The sequence below is a fragment of the Orcinus orca genome, chromosome 5 (genome assembly GCF_937001465.1).
Source record: "Orcinus orca chromosome 5, mOrcOrc1.1, whole genome shotgun sequence".
In the NCBI taxonomy this organism is placed as follows: Eukaryota; Metazoa; Chordata; class Mammalia; order Artiodactyla; family Delphinidae; genus Orcinus; species Orcinus orca.
In genome coordinates, this window is record NC_064563.1 from 145,399,414 (window position 1) to 145,415,901 (window position 16,488).

The 16,488-nt window shown below is 54.4% G+C and overlaps 1 protein-coding gene across 6 annotated transcripts in view; it reads right to left on the bottom strand.

The window, feature by feature from the left end:
- Nucleotides 1-16,488, bottom strand: part of PRDM15 (PR/SET domain 15) — a 58,871-nt gene that overhangs the window by 28,618 nt on the left and 13,765 nt on the right. For 4 of the 6 annotated variants that reach the window (XM_033418352.2, XM_033418350.2, XM_004286834.3 and 1 more), the window contains 7 exons: nucleotides 15,360-15,405; nucleotides 14,740-14,833; nucleotides 13,135-13,288; nucleotides 10,595-10,847; nucleotides 4,068-4,169; nucleotides 2,565-2,789; nucleotides 975-1,095 (listed from right to left, as the gene is read on the bottom strand). In XM_033418352.2, coding sequence (XP_033274243.1) covers nucleotides 975-1,095; nucleotides 2,565-2,789; nucleotides 4,068-4,169; nucleotides 10,595-10,847; nucleotides 13,135-13,288; nucleotides 14,740-14,833; nucleotides 15,360-15,396 — 986 coding nt within the window. In that variant the 5' untranslated portion in view covers nucleotides 15,397-15,405. Of the gene's footprint in view, nucleotides 1-974; nucleotides 1,096-2,564; nucleotides 2,790-4,067; nucleotides 4,170-7,859; nucleotides 8,022-10,594; nucleotides 10,848-13,134; nucleotides 13,289-13,593; nucleotides 14,261-14,739; nucleotides 14,834-15,359; nucleotides 15,406-16,488 lie in introns of those variants that run through there. The other 2 variants (XM_049710284.1, XM_033418357.2) reach the window with 2 other exon arrangements.

The window sequence follows — 16,488 nt, forward strand, 5'->3', positions numbered from 1 at the left end:
AAGATGGAGTATAAGTAAGTAGGTCAGGTTCACCATTTCTGACATTGCTCTGCTCTGTTTTCAGTTTTTCCACAGCTTCCCGAACCCTACAGGACCAGCGCGTTTTGGCCCCGTGGGAAAAGGGCTGGAAAAAAAATACTGCCACCAGCTTATTCAACTCCAGGGCAAAAAACTGCCTAAGAATAATAACTAAAATACAAACATTTTCCTCGTTCATAAAAAGTGGAAACACACAGAGCAAGGTGTTAAATTTACAGAAATTTAAATACAAACTGTCCTATCATAGCGGCATTTGTTCACAGCAGCCAAGGCAGAAGCAACACAAGTGTCCTTGATGGAAGAATGAATAAACAAAATGTGGTCCATCCCACATGATGGAATATTATTCTGCCTTAAAATGGAAGGACATTCCGACACCTGCTACAACACAGATGAACCTCGAGGGCGTCACGTCAAGTGAAATAAGCCAATCACAAAAAGACAAACACCGTGTGAGAACACTTATATGAGGCCCCTGGAGACACAGGTACCTCCTCTGAGCTCTTCACAGAGAAAGAAGGCAGAATGGTGGGTGCCAGGGGCTGGGGAGGGGCTGATAGGGAGTCAGTGTTTCTCGTAAGTATGGAGTTTCAGTTTGGGGAAGATGAAAAAGTTCCAGAGATGGGCGGAAGGCTGCACTGCAAGGTGAATGTATTTAAAACCACCGAATTGTACACTTAAAAACGATTAAGATGGTAAATTGTGTACTATGTGTACTTTACTACAGTAAAAAATAGTTTTTAAAATTTTAAGCTATTTCACAGTGGATGCGCTATTAACCCCCTGGGCTCCAGAGTTCCTGCTGCTTCCCAAGCACATATGTTTCCTACAAGAAATAAACCATCCCCTCTCATCCGGCCTTCCCTCTGGAATGGATTAGCCGCCACGGCGCCTTTGCCTGTGAAGCCGGGCCCACGCGCTGCTCTGGGACATACTTTGGCACTGAGCTCGCGTCGCTGGGGGTGGCGGCCAGCTTCCCCAGAACCAGCTCCATGATCCGTTCGTCCGGCGACGCAGCCACAGGCTCGACCTCGCTCATGATCTCTGCCACTTGTTCTGTGTGGAGGGGACAGGACAAGCCGTGTCATCACCAGGGCCGGGGATGGAACGCACCCGAACCAAGATGACAGGCCCGAGGGGCCAGAGCCAGGCCAACGCTGCAGACACAGATCACAAGATTGACACGGGAAAAAAAAACACAAAAAAACTAGCGATAGTTTAGAATCCACACATTTACCTGCAGATTTAGAAAAGCAAAATATTATTCTTAGCTCAAAACTGGAGTCATAATCTGTGGTTAAGTCACGACACTATCTCAATCCCTTTCGTACCACCTAAAACCGAAACACTTTGACATACGGTGGGACCTTATAACCTAGTTAATTCTGTCCTGACAGAGATTTGGAAATATTAATTTTTGTAATCACACAAGCCATCTTGAGTATGTTCAAAAGCAGATCATCATTTTGTACAAGAGTCAAATATCAAATAACCACAGTGATAGGGACCCAGGCCTGAACCTCTGGACAAGTGAAATACGGGAAGGTTACGTGAAAAGATTTAGCCACTTCACCTACTGTGACGTCTTCCTGATGCAACTTAGAATTAGTGAAATAATCATTTAATAAGCTTTTCACCTCCTTCTCCTCTACTTGTTTATAGAGAAGTAGGGAAACTGTCCAGGGGAAGGTTAAACCACTTCTCCTGAGAACATTATGTGAGGGCTGCTCCTCTGAATTCTCTTTAATTCCAAGAAAGGATAAAAATTTCTTCTCACACTCGCAAAAGCAATCCTGGGCTACGGCAGACGGTGAAATGAAAAACTGCCCAGTGATCAGTAAGGAAGGTAGTGAGGGGACTCGCTAGTGTCTGAGCATCATGTCTGGTCCTTACGTGCGAGACCCGCCAGGAATCCTCTGGCACCAGGCACTTCTGGCAGAGGCCACGTGAGGGCCGAGGGGACATGGCATTCTGGGAATCCCACACCCGAGAATGAGGGCCCAGGGTCCCTCCAAGCTCAGCTGAGGCTACTGTACAGTCGGAGAAGCCAGCTGCACGACCGTCCACAGGGGACACGGGGGCAGACGGTGGGGCGTCCACATGATGGACCAACACGGCTCGGCAGCAAAGGAGAAGAGGCAGCGGGGACCCGACTGTGGACGAGCCTCCCCTACACGCCGTGCGGGAGATGCCGGGCACAGAGACGGTGCCCAGGACGGGAACGCCAGTCCACGCGGAGACAAGCCGGGAAGCGGCTGGGGGGAACGGACATGCTCTCTGTCCTGATATCTGGCTACACAGGTGGACGCGCTTGTCAAAGGTCACAGCCGGCACAGCCTGCCAACCGCACTGCGAGTCGCCGTGCGTGAAGAGCTGCTTCAGCGAAAGAGAAGGGCTCTGTGCCAAGTTTTGCTACCCGGCATGGAGGCAACATGGCCTCAGGTCCCTCCCCATTCCCTTCACTGCTACCCCAGGACCGGGACCTGCGGGCCCCTCCCCCTCACCTGCGGGCCCCTCCCCCTCACCTGCGGGCTCCTCGCCTTCCACGATAACTAGAGGCTGCTCTGGCTTGGATGCTTTGGGTTTTCTCCCCCTTCGAGGCTTTTTCTTCTGCTCTTTGGCGGCACTGACACTCTTGGGAACTGCGGGAGGCTCCCCCCGGGGCACGTCTGCTTCCTTCTCCGCCGCCGAATCCTGCTGGCCGGCTGGGGGGACGCTCCTGGATTGTTCCAAATGGCCCAACAGGTGCTCTGCAGGACAGGGGAGCAAAGGCATATAAGGCAGGGCGTCCACTCCCAACCTCCATTTTGTTTGTTTTCAATTTTATTTGCTAACAGGGTGCCCTCTGCAGAGGCAAATAAACGTTATTTCTTCTGCCTTGAAAATGACAGCATTTCCACTGCACCAAACACAACCACCATTTTAAAGTCAGTCAGGCGACAGAAGCCGGGCAGTTTTGTAATATCACGTACAGTTTTGTAAAAACTAAAAGCCTGGGTACGCGTGTATGAGCAAAGAGAAACTGTGGAAGAGCACAGCAAAAAGGTAACGTGGGTCTCTCTACGGTGACCTTACAGGCAACTTTTATATTCTTCTCAAAGCTCATTTAAGCTTTCTAATTTTTCTACGATGAATATATAATACAGTTATTTTAAAATGTAGCCTTTGAAGAGGAATAGTGATAAACATTCAATTCATAATGAACAAAATTGTCTTTCAAAACACTGCGTGAAGGCCAAAAACCTTTATTTTCAACGGAAGAAACCTCAAAGACCTCCCAGGGAAAGATAACTGGGCCACACACAGGAAGCAGACAGAGATGGCCATGCTCCCTGAATGAAGGTGAGCTGGGCTCAGGCTGGCTGGAGGGCGGGGCACCAGCAAGAGGACGGAGGAGTGACCCATGAGACAGATGGGGACCAGCGCCCTCCAGTGACCACTGGCGCCCGCCTGCACATTCGGCCAAGGAGCCATTCTTCCCATCGACAACCTTGACTGGCTCACACAGGCCTCGGTGTGAAGTGGCGGCTGTCTCCCCACTTGTTCCACGCTCAGGGCCACTGTGCAGCGCGAGTGCCCTCGAGGGGCCAGGGAAGGAGAGGGGTGAGGGATGAGGGAAGGAAAGTTTTAAAGCAAACAACGTTACGTGCTGCGTGTCACGGGAAGCGTCTGGAAGTTTGGCCACGTAGCAGAACAAGCTAACGATGAGGCCACCTGGCTGCAAATGCTTGGGAAGGCTACAGAAATAGAGACTGCCCCCCACACCAAACTAATGCTCTGCTGAGCTTCAGAGAAAGGAAACAAGACCCCTCGCTGCCAGACACACAGAGAACTTCAAGCCAAAGCACAGACCCCGGGAGGAGGCCTGGAAGACACAGGCTGGGAGCTGAGCTGCTCCCGCAAAGCCAGGGAACTCCCGTGTGTTCTGCCACCATCCCAGAGGGATGGCGTGGAAGTGACAGAGCACGTCAGGGGGAGCGCAGCGCGGGACTCGCCGGCGTCTGGCTGGGCAGGCACCTGCCCCTTACCATTCAGCAGCTGCAGCTCAAGGAAGGCGGCCGAACACACCTTGCACACCCACCGGCTGGGTTCCGCCTCCACTGGCGTGCTGCTCTCTGGGGTGCCTGCAGCTTCAAAAGACAAGAGGGGGAGGTGGTCCAGCAGCTGCTCTCCCTGTGCAGCCCAGCCCAGTGCAGGGCACACCTGCCCTCGCAGGAGGTGACAATGACAGCGGTGACACCGCTTGGGAGCAGGTCCAATGCTCCAGGCACCGTTCTCGGCGTTTTACCTGCACGGACTCGCTCGTGCCCGTGAATGTCCCCATTTCACAGATGAGGAAGCCGGGCACAGAGCACTGGAACCAGGGCCTGACGCAGGGCTGTCACCAGTCACGGAAACGTGGCCTCCTCCCAGAAGCCAGTCTGGTGGGACCAGACACCATCCCCCCCATACAACTTCAAGAAAAGAAATAATGCATGCTACGGCCCACATGGAATTCCCCAACCTCTCACTGGCTCATGTGACAAGAAAGGGCGGAACCCCAAACAGCCAGGCCATGTGCCCTGGTGTGGCCACGGCTCCTGCCCAGTGCTGGCCAGCAGAGCTTTCTGCAATGACAGAAATGTTCTGTAACTGCCGGCCAGGGGGGCAGCCACGTGTGCCGAGTGCCCCTGGGGAGCTGGACTTTCACTTTTATTGAACTTAGGTTGAAACAGCTGCCTGGGGCAGGTGCTTACTGCGGAGGCAGTGCCCCTAGCCCTCCCGGCACCCCCGTGGGAGTCTGGGGGTGGGGGGAGATGACCAGGGTCCATGGAACACAGAGGAAGACCCTGGTGGCTCAGGGTCCTTTTCAAAAAAAAACTACCGATGCTCTCGTGAGACCTCAAAGTTGGGGATGTAATGGAGAAGAACCTTTGTATTCTGCTACAAGTTAATCACTAAAGGGATGTTGCCTATAAGCTTAAATTATACCTAATGGCCCCTCACTGGGAACCCTGCCTCCCAGGTAAAGACAGTAAAGCTAAAACACCTTTGTTTGGCTCACAGGAAACATCCTGACCAGGCTCACCTGTGAATGGCTGCAGGAAGGAGGAAATTAACATCCCCTGACCGGAACCAGGAGACGCCTGATTTTACTCCCTCCCCTTTTAGCATGAAAGCAGCCTGAATGCTAACTCAGCTGGTTCTTTGGGACACGGGTCCACCATCTCCCCGGTCTGCTGGCTTTCCAATAAAGTCGCTATTTCTTGCCCCAGCTGGTCTCTCGATTTACGGGCTGCTTGTGCGGTGAGCAGTGCGAGCTGACTTGGCAACAGGGACATATTCTAAGTGAATGTATGTTCGTGATGTCCTGGCCCAGGAAGCTGATTCGCTAAACCCCACGTGGCAGCCTGTCAGGGCTGGACGGGGGCCACCAGCCCCCACCACCACCTCCACTCCCGTCTCTGTGCAGCTTGTGTTGACACGCACGACCCATCGCAACCCTCCAGGGCCACTTGCAAAGCAAAACCGTCCAGAAGAGCGACTGCACACGCGTTCAGAACCAGGAAAAAGCACGCCTCTGTCTGTGTCAAAAAACAGCGACAAGGGCTTCCCTGGTGGCACAGTGGTTGAGAGTCCGCCTGCCGATGCAGGGGACGCGGGTTCGTGCCCCGGTCCGGGAGGATCCCACATGCCGCGGAGCGGCTGGGCCCGTGAGTCATGGCCGCTGAGCCTGCGCGTCCGGAGCCTGTGCTCCTCAACGGGAGAGGCCACAGCAGTGAGAGGCCCGCGTACCGCAAAAAAAAAAAACAAAACAAAAACACAGCGATAAGGTTGCAAAGGATGGAAGAAACAGACGGAGACCACTGCTACAAACGTTTGCAGGCATTTTCTGAGTCTCCGTAAGATAACAAGAAGAGAGAAATGTAACTGCAGTATGAAATTTTTGGTTATACCAAAGCCAGAGCAGAAAGAGTGGAGAGTACGCAGCCCAGAAGCAGGGCGCCGTTGTGGGGTGTGCCCTGCAGCCCAGCCTCCGCTCTCCTCTGTGCCCATCTCTGGGAATCCACAGAAGAGAATCAGCAGGAGATCAGGGCCAAATTCCTGCATCTCACTCACCTTCCCAAACACACACGGTTCTAAAGAGGGCAAAGCACTCTTGCACAGGAGTTTCAGAGAAGGAGGCTGAGCAGGGGGTAGCTGGCAGCGGACACTCGGGAATAAACACAGTTTCTTTTCATCTGAGTGAGCTGCTCTCTCTCCACCACGAGGTCCCTGCCCAGGAATGGAATTCACATAGGCCTGACCTGTGACCTGACCTTCGGCAGGAAACCCATCTCTTCAGCCTGGTGTCCTGAACGCTAGGTCAACGGGACTAACTAGAAGAAGCAGTCATGACTGCTGTCCTCCCACCGAGGGCAGTACTCTATTTTCCAAAAATTAGCTTTCAAAGATAAGACTTGGGCTTCCCTGGTGGCGCAGTGGTTGGGAGTCCGCCTGCTGATGCAGGGGACACGGGTTCGTGCCCCGGTCCAGGAAGATCCCACATGCCGTGGAGAGGCTGGGCCCGTGAGCCATGGCCGCTGAGCCTGTGCTCCGCAACGGGAGAGGCCACAGCAGTGAGAGGCCCGTGTACCGCAAAAAAAAAAAAAAAAAAAAAAAGACTTAAGAAAAAATTAGCCAGCAGTCAGAAGGCAATTCTTCATCCCAACCACTCACACGCCCAGCAAAAGAGGTGTCTATGCAAAATGAAACAGGAGCTGGCAGTGGAGAGACAGGGAGAAGGCCCACAGTAGGACGGTCGGCAAAACGTGTGATGAAGATCAATGACGTGGTACATCAGCATGTACAGCAAGACCTCAACCACGCAGAAGTGCACGGCTTTTTAAACAACGGAAAAGAAACGGCAGAACTACAGGGACAGAGGGTAGATGCTCGCCGCCAGGGCTGTACGAGGGAACCGTCTGGGGTGCCGAGAACGTTCTACATCTTGACTGTGGTGGAGCTCACACAACTGCAGACGTTTGTCCAAACTCTGAACTGTCCACCTAAAATCGCTATTTTATTGTTTGTTAACTACACGCCCACAGTGCTGGTTTTTTAAAACTATTAGAAAATGCTAATCAAAAATGCTAAGAGTCGTTAAGATGGTGATGTTATATGTGATTTCAAAGTTCCCCAAATGTTATGAAATGTACTTATATTTCATTTTTTTCACTAGAAAGGTGATTTTGAAACTCTGATGCTGGCAGCCGACCCTGAACCCCACGCACCCGCCCGCTGAGACCACTGGGCTTCTGGGCCTCCTCCTGCATCTGCCAACGGGCCCAGGTGTGTGTAAAGAAGAAGAACCAGCCTTAATGGGAGCTCAAGGAGAACACGTGATTAGAAAAGTAAATCCACTACCAGAAAAAAAAAACGGGTTAATTTTGAAAGGAGTGTGCCAGGAAGAAGGAAACCCACTTCCCTCTGTATTTAAGTCTCCTCTACCCGTCTACAAACTGGCCGATCTCTATGGCAAACATCTATGACAAGGATGTCTGAAGCAGATTCATAAAGAGAGAGAACTAATGAGTCTTGGCAGTTCCGATGCTCACCTAGAAAGTTGATAAATAACGTAGAGGCAGACTGCTCCTTGCCCACGGGCCCCCTCAGGACCCTTCTGGAACAAACTGCTGGTTCCTAAGGCCCCTTCACCTTGCTCTGACCCACCCGCATCGGGCTAAGGGTGCAGCGCTGGCCACAAAGGCCCCGTGTGATCTCACGGGTGCGTCCAGACCAGAGGCGGGATGGGGAACGGCCTCATCTCAGGAGGGGCAGAGGGGAAGCCACCTCCCTACCTGGCAGATCTGGATAATGAGAATCCTGCAGAAAGCCAGCTTTCCACGGGTTTCCAGGCCTCTCCTCACAGGTCTCATCTGCTCCCGTTACTGGGAAGTGGGCACTCGGTAACCCAGTACTCCCAACGCACGGCTGCCGATGGGTGAGGTGTTCAAAACACACACCTGAGACCGCCCTGGGCCCTGGGCACCCGGATGGGTGGGGCTGGAGCAGCGTTCCAGAGCCTCTCTGTGCCAGGAGGGGACGTCAGGGGAGGGGAGAGGGGCTTGGGGAAGGGGCTGGGCAGGAGGCCAGGGTGGTAGGAGACAACGCGGGGGTCCTAGGGCGGCTGCCACGTCCCTAGGTGCAGCAATGGTACTGGCGCCAGCAGCACTGCCGGGGCCAAGCGGGCACTCAGCAGGGGGCTCCCCCAGGAAGAAAAGAAACAAGGAACCCAACTAAGCAGCTAGTTAACAGTAGTCAGGAACTTTCATCACGTCGCCAAGAAATATGTGCTTGACATTCGTCCCGAAACAGAAAGTGAAAAAGATCATAAAAGCTATTTCTAAACTTTTCGAGTACCTAAGTTGCTTATTTATTTCCCCAATTCAGAAGCTAGTTTAGGGTGGCCACGCTGCTTGCCTGGTTATGAACAGCGCCCTACATTCTCAGAAGCCCAGAGGAGGGGCCCCAGCTACCCTAGTGTCCTGCTTGAGAACGGTTAGAACGGAATCCGGAGGCAGGTATTGGACAACACGGTCCTGGGCTCATTTCATGAAGATCTATGCTCTCCAACGCAGCCCCAGATTCAAGAGCCCTCCAGAGGCAAAAAGCCAACAACAACTGGAACTCTGATAAGGGGAGGTGACCTCTGTGTTGACTTTGACCTTGAGAGCCATGAGGGGCATGCATGCCACCTCCAGCACACAACTGACAAGGTCAGACTCTACAAGCCAAACCCTGACGTGCAGTCTGGGCTGGTCCCGGGACACGCACAGGGTAAGGAATCGACGACACGAGAAAGCCAGGTCAGGAAGATCCTGGTGACCCTGGCCAGCACCCAGGGAGGTGGCCTCACCTCGGTGCTTGAAAATGACTCCTGACCCCGTGGAGTGCCACTGCAGGTGCCTCCCAGGGGCAGGGGCAGGGCCAGGTACCCGGTTTTAGCAAACCCTAGGGGCTAGAGCAGTCTGGTGAAAAACGCAGGGTCTCTCCAAATTCTTCCTGCCCCCTTTACTATCAAAATAAAGGGCCGTCAAACCCAGTCTCCCTGCAAATATCCCTGCGAAGATGCAAACCCTCTCCTGCCACCAGACCCCGCCTGCAGCCATCTGTCACCCCCAGAGCACCCCCCAGAGGCTCCACGGGCCACCACCACCCAGCCAGCCTGCAGGGACTGAAGAGGGGTCCTGGAAATTCACGTCCGCCTGGAACCTTTGGGTAGGGTCTCTGCAGAGGTAACCAAGATAAGATGGGTCAGACTGGTTGAGGGTGGTCCTAAACCCAGTGACTGGTGTCCTCATAAGGAGAGAACCCAGAGACACAGGGAGAGACCCAGGCAGGGATGGGGAGCTGCAGCTACACTCCAGGACCGCCGAGGGCTGTCGGCAACACCAGAGCTGGGAAATCCGCATCTTGGACTCCAGGCTTCCAGACTGTGAGACAACACGTTTCCTTTGTTTTAGCCCCGGTTTGTGGTGCTTCGTCTGGGATGCCTCACGGATACCTCCCTCCCTCTCTCACACTGCCACGTGAGCCCACCGGAAGCAGCTCCCAAACCTCCGCCACGATGCCCACGTGGGACAGACCAGCACCTCCCAAGCCTGTACGGAGCTGTCTGTACCCCACGGTGCTCATAATAAGAGGGATCATCTCCTTGTCAGAACCCTGTTGTTCGGGGGTCGGAAGGAAAGTCAGTGTCAGCTTCTCCCTGCCACAGGAAGTAATCTTCGTGGCAGCAACAAGCATGTCTGCCCCGGGCAGGACCAGCTGGAGCCGTATGAAAGCCCTGCTCTCCCAGGTTGTAGTGCCACGTGTGAGCCACCTCACGTGGTCCCTCAAGGCCAGGTGGTGAGGATGAACACCCCGAGGACCCAGAGCGTGGGTAGAAAAGGCCCCCTTCACGCGGTGATCCCCCGACCCCAGGTCAGCAGGACAGGCATTCTGATTTGCTTTTCCAAAAGGATGTGGGTGAATCACACGTGACTCCACTGGGTCTTTCTTTGACGACACATGCTACACAGGCACACACATGCGTATACACACGCGCATGCACACGCACACCCCGACCACCGGGAAGAGGCTGCTGAAAGGTGGCTAGCACCAGCACTGGAGCCAGAATCCGGGTTCAAACCCTGATTCCGTCACTCTTTGCACTGTGATTCAGGGAAGCTTCCTTAACCTCTCTGTGCTCCGTTCCCTCTGCCCAAACCCAGGGGCCACAACCTGACCCCCAGGGACCAGGTGGGTGAGTGACGCGTGTGAAGCCGCAGAGCTGGGGGCAGAGCTGCCCGCCAGCAAGCGCCTGGCTTGGGGCAAGCTCTTCTAACGGTTTCTCGACCCAGATGTTCAACCAGCAGACCTACAGACCCACCACGTGGTGTCAGGACCGAGCCCTCAGTGCTCCCCACGCCCGCGGGCCTGCCCGGCCCGACTCTTCTCACTAACACCGGGCTGCTGCGTGCAGCCAAGGGGCCGTGGGTCCCTGCGGGGTGGCAGGACGGCAGGTGCGCTGGGGACAGGGGCCCCCACGTACCATGGAGCCCAGGGCAGGCCTGCCTCAGCATGGGCTTGTCCATCCTCTTGGCGTAGAAGGCCGCGTACCACACGCGCAGCTCGGTGCCCGGGGGGATGTCACGCGAGGTGGTGAAGTACACGTCGCTGCCGTGCTGGAAGGCCGTCAGGTTCTGGTGCCCGGGCTCTGCTGCCGGCCGCACCAGCATCATCCAGTTGCAGTCATCCTCATTGGAGGTGTCGAAGCACACGGGGTGCCCGTCCTTCTGGAACACCTGGGGGTGAGCGCGGCCCGCCGAGGGGCCGGGGCGGGGGCTGGTTATCCACCGGTGTGCGTGTCAGCGTGTGTGTGTGTGTGTGTGAGAGAAGGGGGGCTGCTGAGTGACCAGTCTGGACGGCACCACATCAGAGGCCAAACCGTGCTCCATACGGACATGTTTGGGCATTTACAGTGGTGGGAGGGCAGAGGTAGACCCCCGAACAGGTCAGGCTGACCACAAGCAGAAGGGAAGCAGGAGACACAGCAAAAGGTCAGGTGTCACCGGGAGACCCTAGTTCTCCGCATGGCTCAGGTGGGAACTGGGATGCCTAATTCCACCCGTGGTCCAGGTGGGCACCCGCACGCGTGCATTCTGCTGCATGGGGAAACCTGAGTTCTGCTCCTAGGCCAGGAGTTACCAGGAGACCTGAGCTCTATGCGTGGCCCGGCTGGGAACTAGGACATCTGAGGTCTAGGTGGTCCAGGTGTAGAACCTGGACACTCAAGTTCTAATCAGTTTTCAAGTGGGCATGAAGGTGCTTCTTGAGTTCTACTCCCGGCCCAGGTGTCATCGGGACACCTCAATTCTAGGCATGGCCCAGGTGGGAATCAGGACACCTGAGCTCTACTCCAGTTCCAGACGTCATCGGGACACCTGAACTCTATACCTGGCCCAGGTGTCATCGGGACAGCTGAGTTCTACTCATGGCCCATCTGGGCATCAGGACACCCAAGTTCTTCTCCCGGCTCTGTTGCAAAGTTCCTCAATCTCTATAAGCTGCGCCCTCCTCTGCAAAGCAGCACCACTGCTTTATCCATTAACTGCAGGCAGGGACCAGGGGGAGAAGCTTGAATATTTTGAAGTTCAAAGTAACCACATGGAATAGGGGGTTCCTGTCCGCCATTTTCTGATGCAATCATTGCTTCCTCGTTGTAGGAAGAAATCTCCCCCCTCTCCTGGGCTTTTCCTGTAGGGGCTCCCCACTGCTAAGAGCTGGAGGCCCCCTTTGAGGATGGAGCCCTCAGAAGCAAGAGGAGGGGGCAGAGGGGTCCACCAGGTGCCTAACGACCCTGAGCCGGTGTGGGAACTGCTCCCTTGCCCTCCCTCCACGGGCATAAAGCTGCCCCCAGCACCCAGATAACCAACGCTGAGCCTGTGCTGGAAACAACTCAATACGAGACACAGACCTTCAGAATCTGAGTGGCTGAAAGAAACCAAAACAGGCACAGAGGACTTTTTCAAAGGGGCCTCGGCCGACCTCGGGCCCATAGCGATTACGTGCATCAGCCCCAGGCCTCTTTACCGCACTCCTTCACATAAAATAACGTCTCCTTCTTTCCTTTCTTTGTAAACAAACCAAGTGCCTTTCCTTCCGCTCTGCTGTGCTGAAATCTGCCTTGTAAACTCAGTTCTCCAAGGACTGGCAGAACTCCGCGGTCACCTAGATCACCTCTGTCCTGAAACACGTGGGTCTCTGCTAAGGGTCTCCAGGAGAGCGCACCTCTCGGGGTAACCATTGCCCAACCAGCACCTGTTCCTCTGTTTATGTCACAGATGTTTTTGAAGGCTGGCTGAGGCTGGGGGCGTACTGGGTGCGGGGACAGAGCTGTGACTGACACCCACGTCCCTCGCCTCACGGCGCCTCCGTGGGTCTCACTTTAAGTGATCCAAGCCCTCCCACCGATTTCCTTCCATTTTGGTTTTCTCAGTGTCATAGAAAAGCTGTCATTTTCCAGCCTGATGTGCTTTTCAGAGCTGCCAAATTTTGCACTGGCCTCTCATCAAGGCCTCGACAAGACACCTTCCTTTCGAAAGAGCCTTGCAAGGTATCCTGCACTCTGCACTGGTGTGAAAATACTAAAGCACCCCTGCAAAAACACTAACGCACCCCTGCAAAAACACTAACGCACCCCTGCAAAAACACTAACGCACCCCTGCAAAAACACTAACGCACTCCTGCAAAAACACTAACGCACCCCTGCAAAAACACTAACGCACTCCTGCAAAAATCCACAGAAAGCTCCCCTCCTAAAGCCTGCACTGGGGATCTACTCTTGCAGATGTTTTAAACAGACTCTCTTTAATGTCTTGCAAAATACTAACTTAACTCTGATGCTCTTGTGATATAAGAACAAACTAAAAAAAAATCTGAACATTGTCTTGGAAATTCAGCAGAACTATAATACCTAGAGCTGTTTCTAAGACATTTATGAATCACTGGAGCTCAGCGGGCATTGCCCCATCTGCACGAGGAAGGTCACAAAGCAGGGGTTCTGCCTCCCCCACTGGCCCCAGCTTTTACCTTCAATGGAAACGCAGACTCCTTCTCCCATTTGGCGACTCTCCTCGACTCAAATGGGCCAAACTGCGTGCGCTTGACGAGCTGGGTCACAGCAAACACCCCCTCAGCTCCATCTTCCAGGCGTCTGATCTCCAGGTTGGAGGGAAGGGACGACCTAGAAATAGAACAAAGCAAGAGACTCTCGGCCCCAGGCATCCACTGACCGAGGTGCCACCCACACCAGGGGACAAGAGCGTTAGGGTGACGGAAAAGGTCGCTCTCACTGGCCCCCAGAGTGGGCGATAGAGGGGCGTTGACTCAAGGATGCGTTTAAAATCCCCGCCCAGGAGACAGAGCCGATGCGTGTGTGTGCGCGCACACACGCACACACACACACACATCCTAAGTGTGGGCTTCAATCGGCCACCAGAGAGAGGAGGACCACAGAGAGACCACAAAGAGGGGCCGCGTGTAGAGTACCACGGGGAAGACGAGAACTGCCACCGCATTCCAAAGACCAGCAAAGCGCTTCCAGCCAGGCCGCACTGGGCCGCTTTCATCGAGGATGTGGCCTTTCTAAGTAAACTCAGAATATCAAGGATGGGGCACGCGTGCCAGCGGGAAGGCATGTGGGCTGGGGCCCTGCGTGAAGGCCAGGGCCAGCCTGGCCCACGTCGGGAGTGGGGCGGACCCCCAGGGCGCCTGGAGCACACACCCCTCCCAGGAGCGAGCAGGGGGGCTGAGACGAGGAACCTATCATAGAGGGACCGATGGCTCCCACGGGAACTTTGTGGGCGACAGGCAACCACTGAAGGTTTTTGGAAGAGAGCTCATCAGATCTGTACTTCAAGCGAAATTAGTAATCTCTGCTTTGTGCAGGGAAGCAACAGTAAGACAAGGAAATAAAGAGGCTGGGAAAACCAGTTGGGCAGCTTCTAGGAACTGCGTTGATTAGATGACAATTTTAGTGCCACTACAAGCCGGGCCCTGAATCAGGTGTAACGATCACAGCAACTTTCCAAGGGGTAGTTATTCTCTCCACTTCACAGATGAGGCAACTGAGGTGCAGACAGGAACACGTCTCGTCCGGGTTCAAACAGCTACTACGTGGTAGGTGGGGCTGTGCCCCTCCCCCCCAGGGAAACGTGCACTGGCAGAGCCACGGAGCCCCCTCACCAGATCTAGGTGCTCGTCCAGAAGCTGCCACACCTTTGCCTGGCTGCCCGCATCCCCGCCCCTTGCCCACAGTGGGCGCCTGTTAGACGGCAGGCCTGGGCTCGGACCACAGGGGAGACAGAACAAGCTCGGCCATGGCCGCTCAACGCATAAACCGACCCAGCCCATCAGCTGAACCAGGAACTAGATAAAAGACATTGACCCTGAAGTGTCTGCAACCAGCCTCCGCTCATCCTGGCGGCAGGAGACTCAGCTCACGGTGGGACGGAGATTTCGGACGGCCTCAAACGTGAGGACAGCCCTTCTCACCGAAGTCTCTCCCACTTCTTCTTTTGCTGTTCCCCCCCCTTTTCGTAGACACCCAGGCCACCAGGCTCTTGCAGCAGGTGACATGCCGAAAACCCTGTTTGACAGGCAGGACGATAAAAGCAGCTCAAGACGGTCACTTACCTCGCCCTGCTTAACACAAAGGAGTCTTTGACCATGACCACTGGGCCCAGCTCGGGACATTCAGAGTCGTGGTACTGGCTGCAGTCTTCACACCCTGCAAACAAACAACCCAGCGTCAGAGGGGGCGCTGAGTGGGGAGGGAGACGCCCACAGAGCATCGCGCGGCCTGGGGGTAAGCGACAGTGCTCCCCACGAACGCAAAAAGAGCGCAACGCAGGACGTGCGCCCCCAGGAGGAAACCCTGCTCCTCGACATGCTGCAAAGTAGGCCAAGCCACCTCCATGGGGACAGAGGACAGGGGTGTCCCCAGGGAACGAGCGTAAATGAAAATTCACCAACTTAACCCGTTTATCATAAATCTAACAGGTTGTGAGCCTCTTTCTAAAACCCGGGGTTACGTATCTGAGTCAACTGCCAACCCTCCGAGTGCCCTTTGCCGGGAGTTCTCAGAAAGATGCTCCTTTTAAAACGGTACCCGGCAGCACGTTTCTCGTGTAATAAATCGCGGTTCTTAAAACAAGTAAGACCCCGTCTAAAGGAGAGAGCTCTTCTCTACTACAGAAACCAAGCGTGGACGTGGCTTTGCCTTCCATGGTGAGGACGGGCCACGGGCCACTTACAGATGAACATGATCTCCTCGTTCCCATCTTCAGCCATCACCACCACCTGTCAGGACAGAGCGCCGCGTTAGTGATCAGCTTTGGCCAAAGGCATTTTTAGAATTGAAGTACAGTTGATTTACAGTGTTGTGTTCATTTCTGCTGTACCGCAAAGTGATTCAGTTACATTCTTTTTCAGATTCTTTTCCATTGGCGTTTTTAAAGACAGTCCCTGCTAATGGCCCCCTCGAGCCTGTGTAGGGACTGACTTACTTTGTGCTTTTTTGTTGTTGTTGTTTTTTGTTTGTTTTTTTGTTTTTTTGGCGGTACGCGGGCCTCACTACTGTGGCCTCCCCCGTTGCGGAGCACAGGCTCCGGACGTGCAGGCTCAGTGGCCATGGCTCACCGGCCCAGCCGCTCCGCGGCATGTGGGATCTTCCCGGACCGGGGCACGAACCCGTGTCCCCTGCATCGGCAGGCGGACTCTCAACCACTGCGCCACCAGGGAAGCCCACTTTGTGCTTTTTAAGAAATTTTTTATTTTATTTTATTGGTCCTGCCACGTGGCTTGCGAGATCTTAGTTCCCCGACCAGAGATTGAACCCGGGCCCCTGGCGGTGGAAGCGTGGAGTCCTAACCCCTGGACCGCCAGGGAAGTCCCTGACTTTGTGCTTTAAAGGCAACAGGCAGCAGGGTCCCCTTTATCGTGGGTTCGCGTGGGGGCCCTGAAATGTTTTCTAACCGAGAATGATGCTTTTTCATAAGCCATTGATGTGAATGGCTCTGAATTAGGACGTCTTCATGAACTCAGGCTTTCATCTTTCATATCAGCCATCCATTTCCAGTTGTAAAATAAATACACCACTATTTTAAAAAGCCCGTTTTCTCACTGCCACTTCTATTTTTTCCTCCCTCATGGGACTATGACTTCCTCCGGGGCAATCACATCACACGTGACCTCCATTTTCTTCCACCTGCTAACCTGTGCGTGACACCGAATTTCTCTTGGGGGGACTAAGCACTGCCTGACATCATGGAGGAGAGCCCGCCTGCTCTCCACAAAACCTTTATCACAACTGGTCACTTCTATCTCCTATTCAACCTTGAGGTTCACCTCCACAGCAAGCGGCTGTGCTCAGGCCCCCTGCAT